General features: G+C 40.4%; 2 protein-coding genes across 4 annotated transcripts in view; one reads left to right on the forward strand and one right to left on the reverse strand.

Moving 5' to 3' along the window:
* The window catches only part of LOC116062235 (BTG3 associated nuclear protein), a 54189-nt gene extending 37694 nt beyond the window's left edge, over window positions 1–16495 (reverse strand). Inside the window, exons 1-9 of one of the 3 annotated variants that reach the window (XM_031316884.2) lie at window positions 16216–16495; window positions 14178–14256; window positions 13695–13810; window positions 13376–13575; window positions 13075–13164; window positions 12649–12821; window positions 11211–11450; window positions 7595–7753; window positions 2222–2343 (exon numbers count right to left, since the gene is read on the reverse strand). In XM_031316884.2, coding sequence (XP_031172744.1) covers window positions 2222–2343; window positions 7595–7753; window positions 11211–11450; window positions 12649–12821; window positions 13075–13164; window positions 13376–13575; window positions 13695–13810; window positions 14178–14247 — 1170 coding nt within the window. In that variant the 5' untranslated portion in view covers window positions 14248–14256; window positions 16216–16495. Of the gene's footprint in view, window positions 1–2221; window positions 2344–7594; window positions 7754–11210; window positions 11451–12648; window positions 12822–13074; window positions 13165–13375; window positions 13576–13694; window positions 13811–14177; window positions 14257–14707; window positions 15068–16215 lie in introns of those variants that run through there. The other 2 variants (XM_031316893.2, XM_031316903.2) reach the window with 2 other exon arrangements.
* Window positions 16496–18490: 1995 nt separating this feature from the next.
* On the forward strand, window positions 18491–23660 carry ces2b (carboxylesterase 2b). The gene is made up of 13 exons (XM_031316876.2): window positions 18491–18704; window positions 19908–20100; window positions 20191–20332; window positions 20623–20756; window positions 20910–21063; window positions 21186–21290; window positions 21728–21826; window positions 21927–22070; window positions 22198–22275; window positions 22370–22517; window positions 22610–22759; window positions 22865–22937; window positions 23050–23660. Exons 1-13 carry the CDS (start codon window positions 18626–18628, stop codon window positions 23234–23236), a joined length of 1686 nt encoding a protein of 561 aa, XP_031172736.1. The 5' UTR covers window positions 18491–18625; the 3' UTR covers window positions 23237–23660.
* The last annotated feature ends 1040 nt before the right edge of the window (window positions 23661–24700 follow it).

The raw sequence follows: 24700 nt of genomic DNA on the forward strand, positions 1-24700 counted from the left end.
TTACATTAAAATCACAGAAAGGGTGGGACAGGAAAGGATCTCTTAATGCCAGTATGAAGTGGAGCAATGATCACAGCAAGCAAAACCTGTTTCAATGTTCATAAGGGCATAAGACTATTGTTTTAAGAGAAACTTGAAACATTGTGAATCTATCCTTTAAGCTTTATTTTAGCTGCAATGTACAGAATGTGGTGTACAGGTGTGGTGCGTGTAATCCAGCAACACATTTTGTTTGTTATTATCAGACATTGGTTGCAGCACTGAATCAAAGCCGGTAAGTATACTTCATTTCCTCTGCCATATTAGCAGCACTCATAAATTTTAAGATCAGCTGCACCCTTTATACTCTGCAGTGCCGGGAGGATAATATCTGCACACTGAGCTCCTGAAAATCATTCTCTCTCACTCTTTCACCTTCTACCTAACTTCTCTTCGTGCCTGTCCGCCCTCCATCTTTGATGCCTGTTCCTTCCTTTCTCAGGTGAGTCACTTTTCAACAGTACCTCCAAACCCATGCATCACATAGCAACCTATTAACAGCAGATATACTCAACACTGTAAATTATGAGCTAGCTTTGTAGCACTGTCATTACATAGAGTGGGTGTATATCATGTGGTTTAATCACATTTTCTCGTGGGTTAAGACTGACTTTGTAACCCACACACATGCACTTGTGGCTCTTAGAAAACTTCTAAGAACTTCTATTTCATTTCCTAATGAAGAAACCCCTCATGACAAACACTGTCTCACAGCTTGTGTGTACAGTATCTGTCACCAGCTGTTTGACTATACAAGTAAACAAGAATGGGCCAAACTGCTCTCACTCAATTATTGCTTGTAACCTTAATGATAAACCCTGACCTAATACAGGGCACTTTATCAATTTGATCAATTCCACAGACAACTTCAAAACTCTAATATCTTTAAGACCTTCAACAGGCAATAGAGTTTAATCGACTGATTGGCCCCTCATTTGTTAAAATTAGGTATTTGGGGTGATTTCAGGGCAAAATGAAGACAATGAAGATATGAGAGGTACGGTCACTTCCTCCTTGTCAGCCCACCCATAACGCTGTAGCGGGCCTGACTGTGACCTTTGGCCATAGCAGCTGTAAGGTCATCCAATCCCTGAGCATGGACAACGCCTTCGTTGACATAAGCTGCACTATACTGTACTATACTGCTGTATGTGTCACTGTGGTGGGTGGAAAGATCTGTCCCCCTGCATTACAAACCCTTCTCTATGGGGCCCTCATATGACAGCAGTGAGAGAAAATAAATATCAGAATAAAAGGGAGCTAACTGTAAGATACACATCTGATAAATATTGTGAGAAAGGAGGATAAAGACTTATACTGTAAGAGAGCACTTTGTTGAGTGTTTGCCTATAAATAAATAAAAAAAGTAGGTCTGTCAGCATTAATGCGTTAATCGCGATGCAATTAAGGGCCGAGCATAATGCGTTTTTTTTTTTGTTTTTTTTTTAAACAATCTGTTACATCCCGGATTGTTGCTGTTGCCGGAAAAACACAGACGGTGCGTTCAATGAAACTGGTAATTTACAGTCTCGTGGTGCATTCAAAGTTGTTGTTAAATGCCCTTTTCCCATCTGGTGGTTGTTTTTGTCATTCAACAGCTATTTACTAGTGAAATAAGTTATTGTTATAGTGATTACATTATTATTAAACATTTAATTTTGACCATATGGTCTTAGCAATAAACAAGCCATTCTTTAATGTCGCCAACTGTTTAGTACCCTTCTTTTTTTAAACTTTCTTAAAAAGTTAAGGCACCGGTACCGTTTTAAAAGTACCGCTTTAGCACCGGTATCCAAACCAAACAATACCCAACCCTAATATTGACTCTAGATTCAAATGTGTGACTATATTCACACAGTTTTCTTTAGTTTACAATAAATAAATAAATAATAAACAAATACAAATCTGAAAATCAAGTTCATAAAGTCACTTTCTTTGGATTCATTTGATTCCCAATCAAGATACACTGGTAAGAATTGCTTTCCATTGTTAATATGTACTTAAAAACAGTTCTGAAATGCAAAATAATAGAATTTTAATCATGTGATAAAATATGCGATTAATCGCGATTAACTATAGAACTTCAACGATTAATCGCGATTAAGAAAATTTAATCGTTTGACAGCCCTAAAAAAAAGGTTATTAGGACAAAGATTGAGGGATGACATGTCTTGACACTCACCACCTGAACTTGTCCATCCTCGCCAATACGGTGGAACTGGACTTGTTGATTGGCCAATGTGTAGTGCAAGGTCTGCTGGGTGGCAGTCTCAATGTGGCCCGTTTCTTCTCCCACGCCTCCCTCTGGTTAGGAGGACAAAATGTATGGTCATTGGTGCGCTCATGTGTACAGTGGAAGTAAGTCAAGAACACAGTGCAAATGATTCAAACACACATAAGAAAAAAGGATGAGGTCTCTAAGACGCAGACACACAAACCAACACACACATACAGACACACCTACACATTAGCAGAGGCCTTAGCAACCTCTTGTATAAAAAAATAAATATAAAAAAAACCTGGCTAATGCCCAAGCCATCTGCCTGATGATGCCGTGTTTATACCGTCTAAATACACAATGAGGACTCTCTAGCTAGCCATCCAAACACACTTATGGTCTAACAGCCAAAAACAAACTCCAGGCCTCAGTCTAAACACCCGCTATCACAGCAGCAGTCTGAAACCCCTGCATGTCACTCGTCACATTAACCATTGCAAATCCAACCCAAAGACATTAAGACACCATGTCAGCAATCAAAGACAGAGAGCGCTCAGTGACAGCAGAGTCTGCATCAAAGGCCAGAAAATAAACAAAATCACACACACTTCTCTTGTAGGATGTCAAAATGTGCAGCAATAAAATGACCATTTGGGAGAAGTGAGGACTAAAAAGATGTAAGGGCCTATCTTGTGACAGACTTTACAGTTGTTAACAGTGCTGAGAAACGCAGTCTACTACTACGACTAGTTTTTTGAGCATGAAAAAAAAAAAAGAAATGTAGCTTTAAATGGTACAGAGAAATTCCGCGTATCACATACACTTCAAAATTTCTGTTTTGTGTTATGCTGCTTTGAAAAGTAAGGCTGTCTCCCATCATTCGTTGTTACTGCTATATACTGTACTATGTAAATAATCCTCAGTGCTTTTGTTTGCCAGATGAGGAAGCAAGAGCCAGGTGGCTTGTGGAAACTACAGCTTTGGTCTGAGCTCTCATTGCTGGTTTACTGATAAATAATGGTTTTAAAAGCAGAAGAATTCCCTCTTCCCGATCCATTAACACGTAATCTGATTAGGGAAGGAAATATCGTTTGGTGTGTGTCTTTGCATGTTTGTGCATGCACCATCTGAACTAGTATTTGTGTTGTACACTCTGGGGTGTGTGTGGCCTGAAAAGGAAGGGCCTGACAATCCACCCCTAGTGTGTGCTCACAGGATATTTGGGTTTCCCCTGCAGTCTTACTTTTCCCTGGTCAGAGGTGAGAGGTGATGGCTCACAGGGAGAGAAGGACAGCAGGCATTGTGTGCAGATTACAACCATCTGCAGCAATACACACTGTATCTGAATTTGGGTTCAGGTCTTAAAATAGCTTTCATATAGCTGATGAAAGAAGACCTGTATGCGTTTATTGTGTGTGACTGTCATTTTCCTGCATACAAAGTAATAAAACAGGCACTGAGAGAAAAAGGGAACTTTGAATCCTTTGTCTTTTGGTGCAAAACAACCAATTAATGAGAAAAGGGCGCATGTACATTATGTAACGTGGTAGTTCCCCGGTCATGCCAAAACTAGTCGATATCCACGACCTTCCACTTCCGGGATTGCTCCGTTGCCGCCAGAAATTCCGCCGTATGTCCTTCTTTTCAGCTGGATGTCCGTTACGTTTTTTTTGTGTTGGAATTTTAAACTTCGGTGGATTTCTGAGGACTATGGTTAACTGCTCCTCAGATCTCTGCACGGTAAATCCAGACAGCTAGCTAGACTATCTGTCAAATCGGAGTTTTCTGTTGCACGCCTAAAACAACTTCTGAATGTACAGAGTTCCACCAAAACAAGTTCCTTCCCGAGGCTATTGTGCAGAGGCACCGTGGCTCCGTGCGGCATTTAGCGCTGCCATGACGATTGTCATTGGTTTAAAGAAATGCCAATACACCAGAGGACGTTTCTCTCCCATCCCAAAATGATTTATGGACTAGCCAGACCCTCCTTCACAGCGCTGTGGAGGGAGGTCTGCCAATGCAAGAATATGCCAAAACTGACCAACTGAAAATTTGCACCAAATCTATTTGGCTAATGGAAAGCCTCTAGGTGGACTAACCATTAACAATGTATAGAAATATTCATTGGTGGCTATCCCTGGGTCACAACCAAAAGAAAGATTTCACTATCAAGATGATAAAGGGGCCGACTTAATTGAGATCCTCCTCTAAGTTTGCAGAAAGAAAACTAGGTGGAGCGCCAGTTCAAATTCACAGATCAAAGTTGAAAAAATCTGAAATGTTTTTATTTTTTTCAATTTAAAAAAAGGGAAAAACTTCAGATTTTCAACTTTATCTTTATCTATCTGCTTTAGGGATATAGTGTGAAAAAAGCCTTTAGTTCTTTCCAATGTTCTCTGTGTCTCTGGGGCACGGCTGGCTGCAGCTGCAAAGTCTGCTCTACGAAATAACTACAGAGTGCTTCTTCAGTTTGGGTAGCTGCGGGGCGCAATGCCGCGCACAAACCTCCTTGTTCTCTTCTCTTCTATTGCAAACTAGCTACGTTTCCATTAGCAAAAATATGCAGAGGATGATATGGATTTTTTACAGTGCACATTTTACAGTGTGTTGGCTTACTCAGATATTAAGCCGTATTCAGCCAGAAGGAGGCTGCAGCGGGAGTATATGGCCGGCGGCAGGGAGCCTCCAGAACCTGAGCTGCCGTTCGGTGAAAGTGACTAACTTGAATTTAGAAGGTGTATGGTTGTATTTTTTTGTTTAGGTGTACGAATATTTTCTTTCTTGACATTTTGTGAGTTTATTTTGTTTACTAAAAAAGCTAAGAGAACTTAGCAACTCACTGCTCACTCGCAATGCATCCTGGTTCATCTAGGCATGGCTGCCACATCTCCGCATGCAGGAGAACTTGCTTTCTCAGTCAATATTGCACGCACTGGGGAATTTTTTTTTCTTCATGGACTGCATTTACCCTCAGCACTGGTTTGGACATCCACATTAAAAGTGGATGTGTGGCAAATGTTCCCTTTAAGTTAATGAGTTCCATAACTACGAACTAACTAACGTAACATGCCGCTCTACTGAAAGCAATACGAAACCAGCGATGGCGTCACTGGCCCATAACCAAAAGAAACAGCAGCAGATGTCTCTTTTTTTTGGGTGTGTAGTTGATTCTCACAACTGTGTACCTTGTTTGATTAGAAAACAGCCGCAAAAACATAGCAACGTTATCAGCCTTGGAGCCTTGGTTAAGACTTGGAGCCAGGTAGGTATTAGTTTTCTCAAACAATACAGATAAATGGTAATGTGCTCACTCCGAAAGCATTTTAACAAGAAAAGTGTCAGAAGGTTTTAAAGTAATTGGATATGTTAACGTTGACTCAAATAGGATTTTTGAATGTGATCTAATGCTTAACTTGTTAGAATTCACTCCAGTCGTATACGTGATTCTTTGACATATTAGTATGTGGTTTGTTCTCTGTTAAGTTGTATATGATATGTTTGGGAAAAAAGAATGATACACAGTAAATAACCAAATGTAAATGTTCTGGTAAGTACCGTAGAAAAAGGGAGGGCGTCTTAGATTAGAGAAATATACAACATTTTCTTTATGGATTCAATTCTTTTTCGCTGTCTCTCTGACACTGTTGCCGTGTCACTCTTTCGTTCCACCTGGCTGTCACATAACATATAGCTGGTATTTTTACAATGTCTGAATCTTAAAGCATATTCAGTAGTTTAAAGAAAATCAGTTCTCCTTAGTATGCATATTAATACAGAAAAGTTGACAAATAATTAACACTTAAAGTGTGAATGTGAATATGAAGTTGCTATTACGCATTTTCTTGAGATATTGACTTCTTTAATGTGTCTAGTAGAGTCCGGATCGGACCGAATTTTTCTGTCCAAGACCGGCCCGCGTCCGACAGAGCCGTGACCGAACCCGGCCCGAGCCCGACAGGCATTAAAGCAGCCATATTATGCTCATTTTCAGGTTCATAATTGTATTTTAAGGTTGTACCAGAATAGGTTTACATGGTTTAATTTTCAAAAAACACCAGATTTGTGTTGTACTGCACCACTCTCTCTCTCACTGCTGCAGATCCTCTTTTCAGCTGGTCTCTGTTTTAGCTACAGAGTGAGACCTCTTTTCTTCTTCTTCTTTACTATCTTTGATTGCACTGCACATGCTCAGTAGCTCAGATGTAGATCATGTCAGCTAGCTAGCTCCATAGACAGTAAAAGAAAGGCTGTTTCTACAACTTCGGTCAGTTACAAGGCAGGATTAGCTGGGAGACTTCTAAATGAGGGCGCACATGTAAGTAGTTCTTTTGTAGATTATGGTGAACTTGTGTGTTGTAGCAGTGCTTTGCTCTTAGCATGCTAACGCTACGAGCTAATGGTTGCGGTTAGCCTGCTCGTTTCGGCTTGTGACGTCACAAGCCGTGCCGATTTTGAACAGCTCACCCAGAGACTGAAGTCAGGACACATTCAGAAACCGTATCTCACTCTAAACAGCATGGATGGATTTTTTTCAAAGTTTGTATGTGTGTGGAAGCACCAGAGACACAACATAACACCCCAAATCCCAGAAAAACTGATTTTTTCATAATATGGGCACTTTAAGAAATTTGTGTCCGAGCCCGACCCAAGCCCGACAGCTAAAATCTCATTTTTTCCTCATACTAATGACACATGTAGGCCACGTTTTTGTGTGGAAAGCCTGCTTTTATTAAGCAACTGGAAGGCATTCGGAAATGTCAACAGATGAGCGCATCACTCGCCAAAACAAGCGCAACAAGCGCACGTTAATAAGCTGTTTAATTTATAATGTTCAATGTGTTAACCTTTCCTGATTGCTTCTTTTCTGACCGTGGTCAGAAAACCAGGGGAGACTCGTTACCTCCAGGGCCGATGTTATAAAATCAATCACGTCGGGGTTAAAATCCCGTTTCTGGTGAGCAAATGAATGAACTTGGCTTTCAGTCTGGGGTTTATTATTTCGGACACCGCACACACTGTGTACAAAACTTAAACTTATCCCACCAACTCTGCTCCGGTTGCATACAACACGCCAGCTTCCTCTTTCTCGATCTCTTTTCTGCCCACTTTACACACACACACACACACACACACACACACACAATTTCTAAAATATCTGTCCGAACCCCGGCCCATCGGGCACGGATCAGGTATCCATGCCTTAGTGTCTACATATAAACAACTACACACACACACAGCGCAAGACAACATTCTATATAGCATGTGCCATTGTCATGATGTACAGAAAGTTATACAAATACATGCTTTACAGCCCACTGATAATAATCTATACTTTACCTCCCGATGTACTCCGAGGTGTGCGTTTGGAGAAGCTCTTGACAGCCAGACTCTGACCACGCTGCTTGCGTCTCCAGGCGGTGCGACACTTTGAGTCGATGCTTTGCTTGATGCGATACCAGTCTGACTCAGTGATGCCAAATTTGTGGAACAAGTGGCCTGTGGGGACACGGAGAGTTCAAAGGTCATCAAATACTGTATAAATAATCAAAAATGTTGTTGGCTTGGTTGTATCATATCTCAAAATTGATCTGTCCCAGCCCAGGTTATTTTCTTTTCTGTGTCCTTTAGCCCCGGAAATGCTCCCTCCGTTAATTTGCCTCCTCCTTTCAGTTTCAGTAGTGCAGGAAACTAAATAGTCTGCTTTGAGCTTTAGTGGAGGAAACAAGTACTGAATATTTTGACATGTCCCTGCTGTCACCTAATTAATATACATTTATATTGTCATCATAACTGTAGATGAGATGTCTTATATAAGCTTTTAATCAGTCCCTCCAGAAAAACGTGATTATGCGATCGCATAATTTAATGCATAATCAGCCAAAGTCCGCATATTTATGCGGGGGCCACATTTTTTCAAATACGCCGCACTTTCGCCGCATAAATTGCCGATTTCCACGCAAAATATGCGAGGCTTGCATGATTTCATAATCCCCGCATTTTCGTTGCAAAAAAGTCACATATCTTAGCAGAAAGTGGAAAAATGTTGCGTGAGGGCATGATTAAATGTTAGAACTGAAACTGTACGAGTATCTCCTAATGTGCGTTCCTAATGTATGTGTTGTGTGTATGTATGTTCGAAATAAAAGTAAAAAAAAACAGAAAAAAAAAAGAAAAATGTTGCGTTTACTTCACACAAGAGCAGCCATTTTCCCCTGTTGCCATGGGAACGATATGAAGTGACGTAATTACGCGACGTGAACATCATCGAAAAGCTGCAAACCCCGCGATGAAGCCATGATGAAACCGCAGTTTTTGCAAGTTCCCGCAATTTTTGCAAGTTCCCGTAATTTCACTGCATAAAATTGCATAAATATCCTGCATATTCCATCGCATTTTTTAAGAAAACGTGCTGCATAATCAATGATTTTTGCCCGCAACAATCACAAAAAACTCCAAATTTTTCTGGAAGGACTGTTTAATGTAAGTACACAAATGTTGGATACAATGAATGAGCATCCTAAAGGATCCAAAATGAGGACACTGCCTAAGACTGCAATAGAACATATGTTGGCCATAATTAAGCTGATGGGCTAGGCCTATATAATAGGACAGGAGGTGTTTGTAATAGGGCTACTTCATCTGCAATCACGTTTATGAAAACCGAAGGAAACAATTCTCCTGATTCTGTTTACTTCTGCACACTTACCCTTCGACAAGCAGTGTTAACGCAGGCCTGTGACTGTCCCTCATCCCTTCCTCAGTAGATATATGAGCAGGTGAAACTGGATGCAGCTGTATTTAGTGGCTGCCAACTAGGGCTGCACGATATTTTGTTTCATCATCTACATCGCGATGTGCGCATGCGCGATAATCACATCGCAGCACGTTGCGATGTTGACGCTACAACTTCTTTGCTGCTTGATAAAAAAGTAAACTTTCGCCGTTCTCCTTTTCCATGATTGTTACCGGAACGACCCTTCCCCTTTAAGACAGGTGGTCATGTGACTTAACGTTAGTCCGCTGGGGAGGGGTTATGGGAAGTGAGGCTCTCCCGTGTGTAGAAAAGTACCGTAAGTGGCAGCTGCCGCTGACACAGTGATGCACATGCTGATTAATGCAACATAATCACGACATATCCCGGCCATTTTTCACCGCAGAAAGCTGCTACCAGCCAGGCTAAAGCTAACATAGTTAGCCTAAAGAAACAAGGCGTCTGTCCCAACTAACGTTATGGTTCGGAGCTGCGACGCTGGAAACGTTAACACTAATCTACAACAGCAGTCTGTTTCTGATATAACGTGATTTACACTGATTTAAGTGCTCTTGGATACACAGTTTGTTGCAAGAGTGTGACATGCAGGCTCTGCATGCACAGCAAACCAACAATCATGATCAATTTTAATCAATTTATCAAACAACCAAAGCAGGCCCCGCTAGTCGACCACAACCTGAAATTTAGAGGAAGCAACATGCATGCATTATTAATATCATTCACTTTAGCCTGGATTAATATTATATGAATACAATGGTGTCATGTCAGTCAACCAGTGTATTTCTTCCTAATTTCCCTCTCCAAAATCACTTCACAAGAGTAGTCACAGTGCTTAATTGCTTTGGTTTTTGTAAAGGCTTAAAGTTCAACAAAGACTGGTTCACATAAGAAAATTTCCTTTTTCATTTTTATTTTCTTTGTAGATGCACTCCCCTACAAAATCACCCCAGTAGTTGAGAATGATTTAGTATTTCTAAATAGGGCTATTTATGTCCTCTTGTAAAAATTAGTCTTTTTTTCATATCACAATATATATTGCAGGGGAAAAAAATATCACAATGTAAGTTTTTTCCAATATCGTGCAGGCCTACTGCCAACGTCACTGTTATAGACTGTTTAAAGGGGGTGAGCCGCCTAACAGCTCATTTCTATTAAATTAACAACGAAGCTATAGCCTCAGGGTAGAAAATGAGACAGAGGGGGAGCTGAGGAGCATCTGTGGACAGTGGGATAGCATTGTATGGCAGCCCTTTCACACCTGATGGGTCCTGTACAGGCAGGCAGGGCACTTGCTCCTTCATTCCTTTTCCTTTTTGTCAAAGCAGGCAGAATGAGTCACCCAAAAGTCAGCTGGCACGGCTCCAGCCTATGCATACCTCTATGTCAGGCCAAATGTGCATGTACAGTAACTACACCCACCCATACTGCTGAGAAGAAATACAGGTAACTAAGTATACAAGCACTCATGCGTGCCATGGGGGGGTATTTACTAAAACCTCCAGCAGGGGGCACAATCTGCACCCTAAATTAAAGGCTAAAGCTAACAGAGCCCCTTTTTACACACCAATATGAAATATCAATATATCAATATAGTACATAGCCACAGGACCTTCATAAATATCTGTCTGTCTACCATCATAGCCCTGACTCTGCTTCATCAGGAATCAAAGAGTTCACTGAATTGAGGGTGACGCCGTTAGGATTTTTCTACTAGACATGTGCTTGTCATTTACAGTCTGGTATGTTATAAAATGTGTTGCACATTAATGCGTGTGTGCAATGATGAATGCGTGTTGTTGTAACCCGCCTTGGGAATACAGACTGCAGTCTATTTCTGTGTTCAAATCGGTGCTGCTTTGTAATGGAACGAAGATAAAATGTGGGAAGGTCCCACAGAGTTCATTTATTGCTGTAAGGGGGCAAGGATTTAAACCCCGCTGAGTGAGATTTATTAGTATAAATAAACTATGCAGAAATCATGTAATAATCATGAGATAAACAGTGGTTACTGGATACCGCCTTAATAGTTATTAGTGGGTCATTTTGCAAACTGGCCTGTCATGGAATAATGTTTACCACCAGGTCGACCTTCAGAAAAATATCGAAACGTGAAGCATGTGGCAGGAAATTGATGCACTTGTCAATACTAGATGGTTTTAATGTCATGGCAGGAGGACTCACAGCGAATGCCATAGATCATGAGCGGGTCCAGCTGCTTCTTGCCATGTTTGCCCTGGCCAGAGAGGTTTGACATGGCCTGGACCTCCCGATGGAACAGGTAGTCCAACAGCGTCAGAGCCATTTTCTCTGCGGTGCGGCAATTTGTGGTGATATGGAGCATGTCAGCTGGAGACACTGGGCAACGAACTCGCATCTCTGGGTTGTTCTCATCTCCCAACCAGGTGCCTTCTGGGTAATCATCTAAAGTAAACAGGAGAACAGATATTCAAACACAGTTACATGGCTCTCTTTCATCAAACATGTAGTTAAAAATACTGAAATTTGGGGCAGTATGTAATTCTACCTAGTTTTCCTTCACAGGTTGACGTATACCACACTGGTAGAGAGCCACTGAGATACTTCATGAAATACAATAGCACACCCATGTGGCAGTAAATGAGAAGTAGGTCAAGGCAAAACTTATGTTATTGATGATATTAAAAAGCTGAATATGTGGTCTGGCGGTTTGCTCTCAGCGTATGTTAGCTGTTAAATTCACCACACAAACAAACACAAAAACAAAGCATGAGACACCCTGTTCTGAACACCACATGGTACCATCACGCTAATGCTGACTAACACGTTTTTATCATGGTAACCCACAGCAGCCAATAAATGAATAATAGTTTGCCTTTGAAGATAACCAAGAACGTTCCAAGTCCACCGAAAATAACCAAACCAACAATCACAAAAAATAGCAACACAGTAACAACAATGTGGACTTCATTTAGGTTTGCACATTTAGAACTGAACAATTCTGTCTGGCACAGCAAAAACCACTAAGTAAAGCCACTGAAAACATATAAGACCAATCAGAACATTTATCAATACAGGTTGAGACAGAACCACAGGGACATGAATATGACACATGAGCAGTTTGCTTTTCCTTGAATATGGACACCATCTGAAAGCGTCACGTTAGCCATGTTAAATAAGTACAATCTTAACAAAACAATCAAAAGTAATTATTTGCAGCAGCTGTGGCTCCTAAATCAGACCAGTGTCCAAACCAGCACCTGCTATCGTGTGTAAATGGGTGAATGAGAGGCAAATTTGGCACTTTGGATAAAAGCACTAGGCCTATATACTGTATATACAGCCATTTATCATTTGAAAGACTAAAGGAAGGTTTGTTGTTGTAAAAATTACAGGTGTAAGGCTTTGATTTCCTTTGCCTTACTGGAGAAATGTGGCCCAAAGGTAAAGCTGCTGCTCAACCAATGATGGTACTGTTCAAGATTTACCCCAATGATTGGCTTGCAAGTAAATGCAGAGATTAATGACAAGTGTAATGGTGTATATGAAAGAACACAATTTAAAATCAGTGAGGCAGTCCTTAAAAATACGACCTTGTAGTCCACTGACTACAAGGGAACAAGAGCAATGTGTGAAGTCATACCTTCTGAATTGAGTGTGATGAGTGTGACATTTTGGCCATTTTGCGCATTGCTGGAATGGCCACCATTAGAAACAGTGTCGCTGGCCTCGGAGCCGCTGTCTTGTTCTTCCTGACTCTCCTCAGGGGCTGGCACCTTTACCAGGATTGTGTTCTGACGCTTCCTGGTCATCGTGCTGAAAAGAAACACAAATTTGTAATCAGTAGGTCTAATATACAGACAGATCATGGCAGCGGCCACCTTGTGTGAGGAATACAGATTATTTACAGTCCTCAATTGTCTGGACTGAAAACTGGGGCAAGGTACAATTGATTATTGTTTTCCAATAATGACCCCAACATTGTTCATGAGGCGCTGTGTTGGGAAGGATTTGCACATTTCTGACCTCTGTCTCCACTAGGCATATAGTGTGAATTTGAGCCACTCACTTGCTGAGCAGATTCTCCAGAGGGGAGTCTTCTTGGCTAGTGCCCTTCGGGTGTTCACTGCTCACTATCACATTTGTTTGTGGAACAACACTGAAGGAGAAGTTCAAAACACAGTGGTTAACTGGCACATGTATGCATGCTTTGCAGTCTAAATTAAGTTTAGGTACTGTGGTTCTGCTGGCTCCTGTAATCACAATACAGCTTTGTAAAATGACTGAAAGGACAATTGCACTCCAAGACAGAATGAAGACAACGTTTAATTGGTGAAACATGCACTAGTGTGCAAATACTTTCATCTTACCATCGCACTTTGTTCCAAGTTTGAGTGGCCCCCTGAGGAGACCCTGCAACCATAGGAACCTGGATAGGACTCTTTGCACATGGCACCATGCTGTCCAGTTTGTGTCCAAGGGCTTTGCATGTAGCATCCAGGGAATGTAACTTTGATTCAATTCCCTCCAGTCGCTGGCTGATTGATGCGGTGAATGAGACCAACAGGTTCTGGAAAAACAAATTGTAAAACGTGGTATGTGTAATTTAACTAACAAATCCTATCCTCATATTTTGAATGTATAAAACCATATGAGCTTTGGACAGTGCCAATTATTCAGAGCTGGTACCTTAATAAAAGATATGTCTTGGTTGTTGTTGTTGTTGTTATTCTCCTGGCTGTTGCTTAATTTCCTCTTTTTCTTCTGAGGCCTTTCCTCATCGTCTCCATGATTGTCCAGTATGTCTGGCATGAATCAAAAATACATGTAAAGACACCCTTAAAACTACACATCAGCCTTCTAAGTCAGATTTCAAAACGGGATGCCCAGATTGAAGCTGTGCGCCTGCTCCAATCTAACGCAAGGGTATTGAGGATCTGATCACACCAAGTGCCAAACCCATTTACAGCATTTATTGTGCAAGTTTTAAATAATGAAGTTGTACAGCACACACTTACCCTAAAGTAAGCTTACATTAAAACAATTACGTGAGAATTAGTAAAATTGTTACTGATTAAATGCCCATGTTTGATAGTTTTGCACTTGCCTATGGAACCTAACAATATCTGGTCAAGAGGGCAGAGAATGTAAATATCCAGTAAAGAATTTTACCTGTTTGGTCATCCTGGTTAAAGTCCTCCACTGTTATTTGCACAATTTCATCCAACTCTTGTTCAGACATTGTTCACAACTGAAATAAGATAATATGAAAATGTTGTTAACTTAAGAAGACAGCGAAATATTTTTCTACAGACATGCTACTATAAGGCAGAATATATTTCTGCTGTGTCTGTTGCTGCCTCTGCATTACTGGAGACTATGCATGGAAAAGGACTAGTTTGTCGAACAACTGATGAAATCTCAAACTCCATAAGCTGCATTTCATTTGTTTGTACAATTCACAGATGTTTAAGAAAGTGTTTCTTAAGTTGCAGGAATAAGATGTTATTTCATGTTAAAATCAGTAACTACACAAATACAAGATATAATGTTATATTATTCAAAAAAGTCTTTAATGGCATGTACAAGTGGTTGCATACAAACAAGCTTTGAAGGTCTTACAAAAAGGTGAATTGTCACTATCACTCTCATATTAGTACGGCTTTTAAAAACATATTTAACAATTATTTCCTTATACTGACCATCTACTTTCCTATTTTGACCATCTGTGTCTGTCAAGTCAATATAAAGTTTGCATGCACTATGTAGGCTAATGCCAAATATTGTCAAGCCTCTTTGCTGTGTGTTTTAGTCATGTTTGCTGCTATTCATTGATTGCATTATTTTATTTGCCTGCTTAACATGTTTGTTCATTTTTATTTAGTTATGATCATACAATTGCTATTTTGTGTACTAACATAGTAAGTAATAAGAAAGAAGTAATAATTAAGTTCTGTGCATCACTCCATCGAACAAAGTTAAATTATTTTGTAATTACTATGATTTTTTAGATGTATTTGAGCTTTCATCGGAGTACATTTGTGTCTTATGCATTCGAGTTAAAGTGCAAAAATATACACCTACTTTTTTTTCTTTTTTTTTTTAAGTTTAAGTTCTTTTTTTAAAGACTACTAACGTTAATATTGATGCAAGCCAGGGCAGTCAGTTTTTGGCATAATTAACTCACAATGACAAAAACCTTTGCCTTATAATTTATGGAATTAATGAAAGGATGCATTTTTAACTATCAATCACTTAGCTAAACGCTGACTCAAACAGGACTGCATTCATTGTATATTCGCACAGAGGCATATCTCCTCAGGAGAGAGAACCAGATCCAGACACAAGTGACAATAACGGTGTCCGAGAGAGAGAGGATATGTATCCATAGATATGATATGCCCACCTCCTGAGTCAATTCCTCTTTACATTTATGGCCAAATAAATTGTGATGATATTGAAAGACATGTCATTGTGAATGAGAAGTGACTGCAAAACCGGTTGGCATCTTATTAACGTTAACTGACTGGTGATATTAGCTCGAGTTCCGTTAGTGCTGGTAGTTTGAGGTGATCCGAGGCAGCAAACGTTACAGCTGCTGGCAAAAGAAAGCCAGCTAACGTTACACATCAGGCACACTGGCAAAGTCTTGCCAGCCCGATTAAGTTGACTACGTTTAGATTGCTACATTAACGTTACTCCATAGCTAGCTAGTTAACTAACGCAAGGGCTAGCTAGGTTAGGTTAACTGGGCGGGGGTCTGTTGTTGACGATATAAAGTAAGTTATGGGTAACGATAAAACAATAAACCAAACCGATGTAACCTTAATACAATTGCATTGTATGTATCTTAGCTAACGTTAGTACGAACGTTACTGCAATTCGGCAAAACATTATATTTGGCAATATCGTAAGCTAACTAGCTAGCTAGCTTGAGCAGATACTAGCTAGCTAACGTTAGCTAAGTGAGCACAGCTACAAAATCCGATTTGCAAGCTTGCGTGCTAACGTTAAAGACGAAGCAGCGCAAATGAGTCGGTGTCTACGCTAGCATGGTGTTAGCATGCTAGTTAGGCCCAAAGGCCGCCAAAATGTAATGCAGCAATCATGATTGTTGAAAGAAATAACAACAAATATGATTTTTAAATCATCTTCTTCCCCCAACTGCTGGCACGCAGCACATGTACCGTGTAAGATTGGGTTATATTACCGTGTGAATGATGAATTCTCGTGTTGTTTGTAGAGATTCCGATAACGGCGTCGTTCCTCGCGAGAGATGAGCCTTCGTTTGTTCCTCGCTCATTCAGGGGAACCCAATCCAGTCGGCGGCAGTCTGCTGTCGCTGCCACCACAGCAGAAGCAACACGCATACTCATCAGAAGATTTTAAAACATTAACTATAGTACTTATCCGTTCATTTTTAACTGAAGGAAAATGTGGCTTTGAGATGGTTAGCCTTTTAGATATTTCATTGTTGTTTACCAAAAACCTAAAAATTACGTCACAGAAATAATTTTGTTGATTTAAACTTCTGTAATAAGGGGTCGCCAATTGCCAAACTACTGCTGCTGGGTGGCAGGGTCCTGCTCCCTCTGACACTGCTTGCTTGCAGGTGATGGTGTCACTCTTCCTTGGGTAGGCTACCTCCTTTTCCTTTTGCCACTCTGCTCCTCCTCCTGTCTTTTCACCTTGTGCTTGGTGGTGTAAGGCACATCTGTCATGGAAGCTCCTGCAGGTCTGGGAAGAACATGGCTTGGGAGATGCTGCTCATTATCTGCCATGGCGCAGAACAGCCATCCTTGCAGACTCATTTACCTTGTCTGGCAACAGATCTCAGGTCCATGGCCTTTTCTCCCCCTTAATTTTCTTATCCTCTGAGTCACAGAGGCTGGCAAAGCCATCTCCCCTCTTCCTAAATTCAGGATATATTCTGTATGGTTGAAAAAACAGTTAACAACAGTTAATATTAGCTGTGTCTGACCTTTAATATTACTTTTATATTGTATTACTCTCACATATTATATTATAGTCTACATCAGAATGCACAGATGGATTGATGCATGCGTTGTGGAGATATGTATGTATATATGTTAGTGGAAGTAGGGGTGGATTGCCCTAATGTGGGACATTTTTTGCTTTTCGGACTTCTGTAGTATATTACGATGTGAAGGCAACACATTAAATCTACACCCAATACCATTTTGAAATCCTAATCAAATCAAAAGAGAAAATGCAGATAACACATTCATAAAAGAAATGATACAGATATCAGTGCTCTTAGTGCCAAACTGTCTGTAGAAAATGTGCAGCTTCGTGGGTTCTCCATTTGCCTAATGTAAACACAATGTAGACACTGTAAAGTCTATGTTAAAAGGCCTAAACAATGGTGCACCTTCATTAATGAATGATAGTAAAACTTTGTCAGTTTTATGTTTATGTCATTTTACCATTTGCAATGTTGTTCCTGTTAGGGGGTCAGGACTGCTGGCAGGCCATTCCATCCTCTCCACTCCCACATTCTGGAGGTAGTCTCAGATAAACCCCCCCCCCCTGTGGGAGCGAGCGTTGTCATCTTGGAGGATAGAGTTCAGTCCCAGACTGTGGAGATATGGGATTGCCACTGGTTGCATAATCTCATTTCTAAATCAGGCACCTGATTGGCAGCACCTGGGGCTACCAGAAGCTCAAAACAAGAGTCAATAGGAACAGCAAAATAACCTGTTTGGCAATGGCTCTTAATACATCCATGGCTTTCACACAATGGATGTATTAAAAGAAGTTTCACACATGGATGTATTACATGGATGTATTATTAAAAGAACAGCAGGTACTTCCTGTTTGATGATTGCCCCGCCCTCACCATTGCCCCGAGTTCAAATGTCATGTGATTTTGATCACAATCAACCCTACTTCCACTAACATACATATCTCCACGAGGGGGAGCTCTATATGAATATTTAGGGACATGAGTGTGTGTTTGTATATTAACAGTAGCCTATCTCTCCTCCACATATTTTTTTCTGTCCTTACATATTTGTTTCAGATTATTTCTATATTTTGTTTTAATTTCAAATTCATTTGTTTTTGTTTTAAAATCTTAGTTTCTTTGACAAAGCATGCTATTTTAAGTCAAATCCTTTTTATTTAAGTTACCTACTTACTAACCACCTACTTTGAAGACACCATTTTCCTACAAGTAGTAGTGGGATTTGAAATCTCATCATAGGCCATGTATTACAGTAATGAATAATACTGGGAATGTGGTGTGCATTGATAGGTGACACATAGGCCTGCAAAGTCAATCATAGCCTAACTTTTTCACGTGCAACAGTTATTATGCTCATTGCGTCCGTGTGTATGAGTGGCATTTGTTCTTTAGTGCAAGCAGCATTACTGTAATGCTTTGAGCCATGGTTGCCAGCGTAGTCTCGTATTTGCCTCCGGAGCGTTGTGGAGTAATGGTCAGTAAATAGGCTAACCTTGGGGTGGTATAAAACCGACGAGTCACGCCTATCGTGCACGTAATAGCTATGTAAATGGTGGTAAAAGTGGCGTCATTTTCTTTTTGAGCGTCCTCCCCGAAGAACCCAGTAGTCGCAATCCACTCAGAGACGAACACCATGCAGTTCCGTGCAAAACAAACTTTCTTCTTTCTAACGTCTGTGTTATTTCTCTATGTTGCTGCAGCAGACCTACTTGGTAAGTAGGAGAACACCAACTTCTTTGCACACGAATATCGGCGACAAAAATAATGCATTCTAATGTAGGCTTTATCTGACTGTTGGTCTGAATAACTGGCGTTATATGTGCCGCTGCAGGAATGAAAAAAAACTGTAGTAGATGTAGAAGGACATATAAAATATGATAAGATAAAATATAATTATATAAGAGGCGATTAAAAACATTTATTTTGAAAAATATTCAAGGCAGGACCTAGGCAAAGAATTGCATTTTGCAAAGTTGAATACAATTTTGCTACGCAATCTATTATTGCAGCATAGCCATGTTGAGTGTGTTAACATTTTATCTCGAAATAAGGAGGTCTTAATAATTTTACGATTATAATTTGCATAGCAATAGATAAAGGGTAACCTCGATAAAGGCGCAATAAATGCAAAAAGATATCAAGTCAACAACAGATTACGAGAAATACATTTGCTGGTAGGCGCCATATCCTACCAGCAAAAGGATTGCATAATATACTTGTATATCCGGAGTGCCATTAATTTAACTGAAAATCTACACTCTTTAGTGGACCAGAGTTGAACCAGGGTGGAGCTCTGTATCCTATGATCCTGACCAGTACAGTGTCAAAACCTCTGCTCCCGTAAATTTAGTTATAGAGCTGCAACTATAAACTATTTTCATCAATGATTAATCGGTCAATATTTTTTTGAGTAATCAATAATGGTATAAATTCCACTCTCCAGTAGTGAAACGTTTTAATTGGGAAAGGAAACTGTCACAGAGTCCAAGGTGACATCTTCACATTGCTTGTTTTTTTCTGACCCACAGTCCAAAACATCAAGATATAATGTCCAAATTGTTGTTCATTAATTTACGGTCTATCGACTAACTCATTATTTAACTATTTGATTCAGTGCAAGTTAGTTACATGTTTTTGAGGCATCTATACAAACAGCATGGCGAACATTGAAGACAGGGAAAAGTTGTCTTTCACATGGCTCGACTAATGGCTAAAATCAAATAAAAGTTTTTATATTATCTAACACTTTTCCACTTGTCAGTTGCCACATAAGCTAGAGCCAACCAACGAAGAGATGTTATATACATATAGGAATTATATTTGTAACCTAGCTATACATATTTCCCCCCAAAATTACCTCGAATTGAACTGATGAATTGTGTTTCATCATGATTTTTCTCCAAATATCTTGACAGCTCCTGAAGTCCACACAAAGCTGGGGAGCCTGAGAGGTCAGTATGTGAGTGTAAAGGGGAAGGAGCCTGGGGTCCATGCCTACCTGGGTGTACCGTTTGCCAAGCCACCCGTAGGCCCCGCTCTGAGACTGGCTGCACCCCAGCCTGTAGAGGGATGGGAAGGAGTGAGAGACGCCACCCAGCAGCCACCCATGTAAGGCCTTCATATGCTTCAGTTGTTGCACACCACGCTTGGGGAAATTATGTCTAATACTCACTACAAAAACAAATCTTTTTTTTTCAGGTGTGTTCAACATAAACAGTTCTCTTTAGATCTGTTTGATAAACTTGGTGTCATGTTGGTAGATCTCCCAGACATTTCAGAGGACTGCCTTTACCTTAACATTTACACTCCTGCAAACAGAGCTCATGATGCCAAGCTTCCAGTAAGTTACTGTTTGTGAGTGATGCCGCTCAGTTACTGAGATTCAGCTTTGGATAACTTTGGCTTGATTCCTTTTATGCAAAATACATAATGGCAATATGAGTATAATGATGCCCATATATAGAACCAGATTGCAAAAGGGCTGATGTCCTTTTTTTCTCACCATCGGTTTTACGTTCTAGTCGGAGTAAAGTCTGAGTTTGATTGATATTTTTATGAGCTCAGATGGAATAAAGTAAAAATGTGCTTTTGCTTTGTGGAAACGATCAAGGTCTTTTATTACCTTACCAGGTCATGGTCTGGATCCATGGTGGAGGGTTTGCTATGGGGGCAGCTTCAATGTATGACGGCTCTGCCCTGGCTGCTTACCAGGATATGATTGTGGTTCTGATCCAGTACCGCTTGGGACTTCTGGGCTTTCTCAGGTAAAACAAAAACGTGCAACCCTAAGCACATAATGAACATACTTTGACTATATTCTACTACTTTTGATCTGATCTGTGCCACATGTGAACCCAAATTCAAAACAGGCTCACTTTTACCAGCTGATAGAGACTATAATTGTATGTTCCATCCAGCACTGGAGATGAGCACATGTCAGGGAACGTTGGCCTGTTGGACCAGGTACAAGCTCTGAGGTGGATTCAGCAGCACATTCACAACTTTGGAGGGGACCCAGATTTAGTTACCATATTTGGGGAGTCTGCTGGCGGAGTGAGCGTATCCCTCCTGGTAAGGATCGATCTGCAGACAAAGCATTAAAGCATAAACTCACTTTTTTGGTAGTATGGCACAGTTATATCACTGCAAAGTCCCTACAGAACCTTTTGAATTTGTTCTGCTTGAATCAACAGCTTCTCTCACCGTTGTCTGTTGGCCTGTTCCACCACGCTATTGCTGAGAGTGGCACTGCTGCGATGGATATCCTCATTTCAAAGGATCCTCTATCAGTGATGCAGGTTAATGATCAGTGTGTTTATTTTTGCTGAACATTCTTCAGTGCACAACATTGAGAATACACAACATATTTGTTTTTCTAAATGGTTGAAATGGAGCCCACATATCTGTCTTTAGCAGCATGGTGGCTCAATGGTTAGCACTGTGGCCTCACAGCAAGAAGGTTCTGGGTTTGAATCCAGATCCTTCCGGGCCTTTCTGTGTGGAGTTTGTATGTTCTCCCCATGTTTGCGTGGGTTTGCTCTGGTTTCCCCCATCATCAAATAACATGTACTAGGTTCTCCAGTCTGTGCCCTTGATCAAGGCACTGGCTCAGATCTGGAGTTGGTTCCCGGGCGCTGTAAGTGGCTGCCCATTGCTCCCTTGAGGGATGGGTTAAATGCAGAGAATGAATTTTGCTACATGTATGTGACAATAAAGTACCTTTACCTGTCCTCAGGTGGTGGCAAATGTATCTGGCTGTAGCCTCGAAAGCACAGAGAAGATGGCAAATTGCATGAGAAATCTCAATATTAACACTATCGTGGCTTTTGCTCAGGTGAGAATAAGATGTCTTCTGCAAGATGTGATGAAATGTTCACCTTTATTTATGTTGTCTTTCTCTCAACTTTTGTTTTTACACATTTTGTTCTCTCAAGGATGAAAGATTGAGATTTTCCGTAAATATTGATGGACACTTCCTGAGAAAACCTGTGGATGAGCTGTTCCATACACATGAACTTCTCGTAGTACCATTTATGACTGGTGTTAATAATGATGAAGGGGGCTGGTTACTTACTAATGTAAGTCTGAATGCTAAATTGCGACTACAATTTGTGTGACTAAAGAGCTTGCTGATTTCCAGATGAACACATGAAAACATGATTTTGTTTAGATTTTGTGCATGAAATGTTCACCGTCTTCCCTCAGTTCTTTGCTCCGGCAAACTGGACAGAGGGATTAGACCGGGAGCAGCTGGTGAACATGCTGTCCCTGTTCTACCCTGATGTAAGACAGACAGTGCTGGACATTACAGTATTACTCTGCTTTATCATGCTCAAACTTCTCTGACATACTGTATGTGTTGCTCGGTTTCCTAAAGCCCAAAGATGCGCTCTTCAGAGATTTGTTTGTAGATGAATATATTGGAACTGGTGAAGATCGAGAGAAAAATAGAGATGTGTTCACTGAGGTGCTTGGAGATATGATGTTCACCTTTCCAGCCATCAAAGCTGCTAATGCCCACAGAGGTATTTGATTTACACAAAAGTATGCAAATCTAAAATGTTTACTGTCACACTTTCATAAACAAGTTATATCACACCCATTCATCTACTACTAGATGCAGGTGCCCCTGTATACCTGTACGAGTACCAGCATCCACCCAAATTCCTGCAGGCAAAAAGGCCAAGCTTTGTCGGGAGTGACCACGGCGATGAAATTTTTACAGTATTAGGATTTTGCTTCACAACTACCCATATCAAATTAGCCGGTAAGTGCAATATAAAAATCTGTATTTCAATAGACTACCAGAGATCTGGAATTTCTCTGGGTTTCCCAGAGTGCAAAGTGTTTTACCAGATTATCATTATTTCAGAATCATGCGCTGAAGACGAGGAAGAGTTGAGCAGAACCATGATGAGCTACTGGGGGAACTTTGCTCGCACAGGGTAGGAATTCCTCCTCATTACAAGTTAGTATACAAATGGAGATGAGGTTTTTTATAACGTGTGTGTGTGTGTGTGTGTGTGCGTGCGTGCGTGCGTGCGTGCACACGCGCAGGTCTCCTAATGGAGGCGGCCTTGTCCACTGGCCAAAGTATGGAGCAGAAGAAGACTACTTGTCAATTGATGTAAAGGAGCAGGTAACTGCTCAGCACCTGAAGAAGGAGCAGTTTGTCTTCATGACTCAGACTCTCCCGGAGAAGATCCGACAACACAAAGAGAAAACAGAGCGCAGCGAGCTGTAGAACATACACCTCTCCTTTCTCCCTTCCATCATGTCTTTTGTTGATTCCATCTTTAACCAGAAATAAGTCAGTTGACAATGCATAAGACATATTGAGACATTTGTTAAACTAATGTGATGGTAATAATATTTTAACAAAGTCCACAATTGAACATAAAAAGCTGTGTGATGTGGTAGTAGCACATGAAAACTTAAGGTTGGGTGAATACTTTTTATAGCCACTGTGTATATTGAACATCAGTTTGACTCCAATGTAAATAGCTTCAGGGAATACTTCTTTAAAATCCAAAAGCCCAACAGGAAATATGTAACATAACAGCACCGCAAGTCTTGGATGCCCCTACTGTGTCTGACCACATATTTAATATCTCCTTCGTAATCTGGATTCCAATATAAAATAAAAATCTAAAATGTTTTACCATTCAGTTATGTGTTGTCTGTATCCCTGAATTAATGTTATCCAACAATCTCACTCTCCATTCGCACAAATAGATACGAAAATAAGACACACATACACTGGCCATTGGTCTGAAAGGGTTAACATAAACCTAGGCCAACAGCCCAACTTCTAATCAAGGTTCTTCATAGGCAAACATGGGTTACTTAAGGTTTATACTGACAACAGTATGTAGGGCTTGCGTAATACAGGGCTGTTGTGTACAGGGCTGCAAACGTTTTATCACATAATCAAAATTAAAATGGGGCACTGGAAAGAGATAATCCTTTAGCGTGATATTTTAGAACAGCTTTCTAGCATTACAGAAATGGGATACGCATACAAAGCATAGAAAGATTTGACAAAAAGGCTATTTTCAGTTTTGTAGTTTTTATTATTGGGAGGAGCGCTGAAGCTGAAAAGCTCCCTGAAGTCCAATGTGAGCAGTTCAATAGATCAAACTTAGTTCGATTTCTGCAAAACCAGGCGTATCGCAATGAAAATAGTACAACGCAATACTTTTCGTAGGCAAATCATTCAAACAGCCGGGTACAGAGGGCCTACAAATTGGAGAATGTATAAAACAAGTATACTAAATTTAGAAGGACATTAATAAAATGTAATAAAATGAAGTTGATGATGCTTTAGCAGACAGTTTTTCTTTTCCTTTTGCAAATGTTAGTAAAGCTGCAGTCTGATATAAAAGTGTTGGCCAGTGGTTTTGAATGATTTACTATAATGCCCAGAAAAGTGCACTTGGAGTAAGAAAGCTACAGGGCAACACCATCAGGCTGTAATGAGCCATACAGACACTAACTTGGTACACTGAGATGTACTTTGACCTGTTTGTATAATGGTCTACAAGCCTGGTCTCAAGTCCACAATGAATTGTAAATCTGGAGGGAATAGCTTTGCAGGTATAAAGCCAGACAAAAGTTACATCAGCCATTAAAACAAACAACAAATACAATACATTTAAAATGTAAGAGAAGTTTCTGTTTCAGACCATCGTAATACAAGCACATAAAC

Source organism: Sander lucioperca, chromosome 7 (assembly GCF_008315115.2).
Source record: "Sander lucioperca isolate FBNREF2018 chromosome 7, SLUC_FBN_1.2, whole genome shotgun sequence".
Lineage (NCBI taxonomy): Eukaryota > Metazoa > Chordata > Actinopteri > Perciformes > Percidae > Sander > Sander lucioperca.

Coding starts and splice junctions, on each gene's coding strand:
- ces2b (XM_031316876.2), top strand. CDS start 18,626: ATGCAGTTCCGTGCAAAACAAACTTTCTTCTTTCTAACGTCTGTGTTA. Junction 22,071..22,197: donor GGGGCTGGTTACTTACTAAT/GTAAGTCTGAAT, acceptor GTCTTCCCTCAG/TTCTTTGCTCCGGCAAACTG. Junction 22,276..22,369: donor TGTCCCTGTTCTACCCTGAT/GTAAGACAGACA, acceptor GGTTTCCTAAAG/CCCAAAGATGCGCTCTTCAG.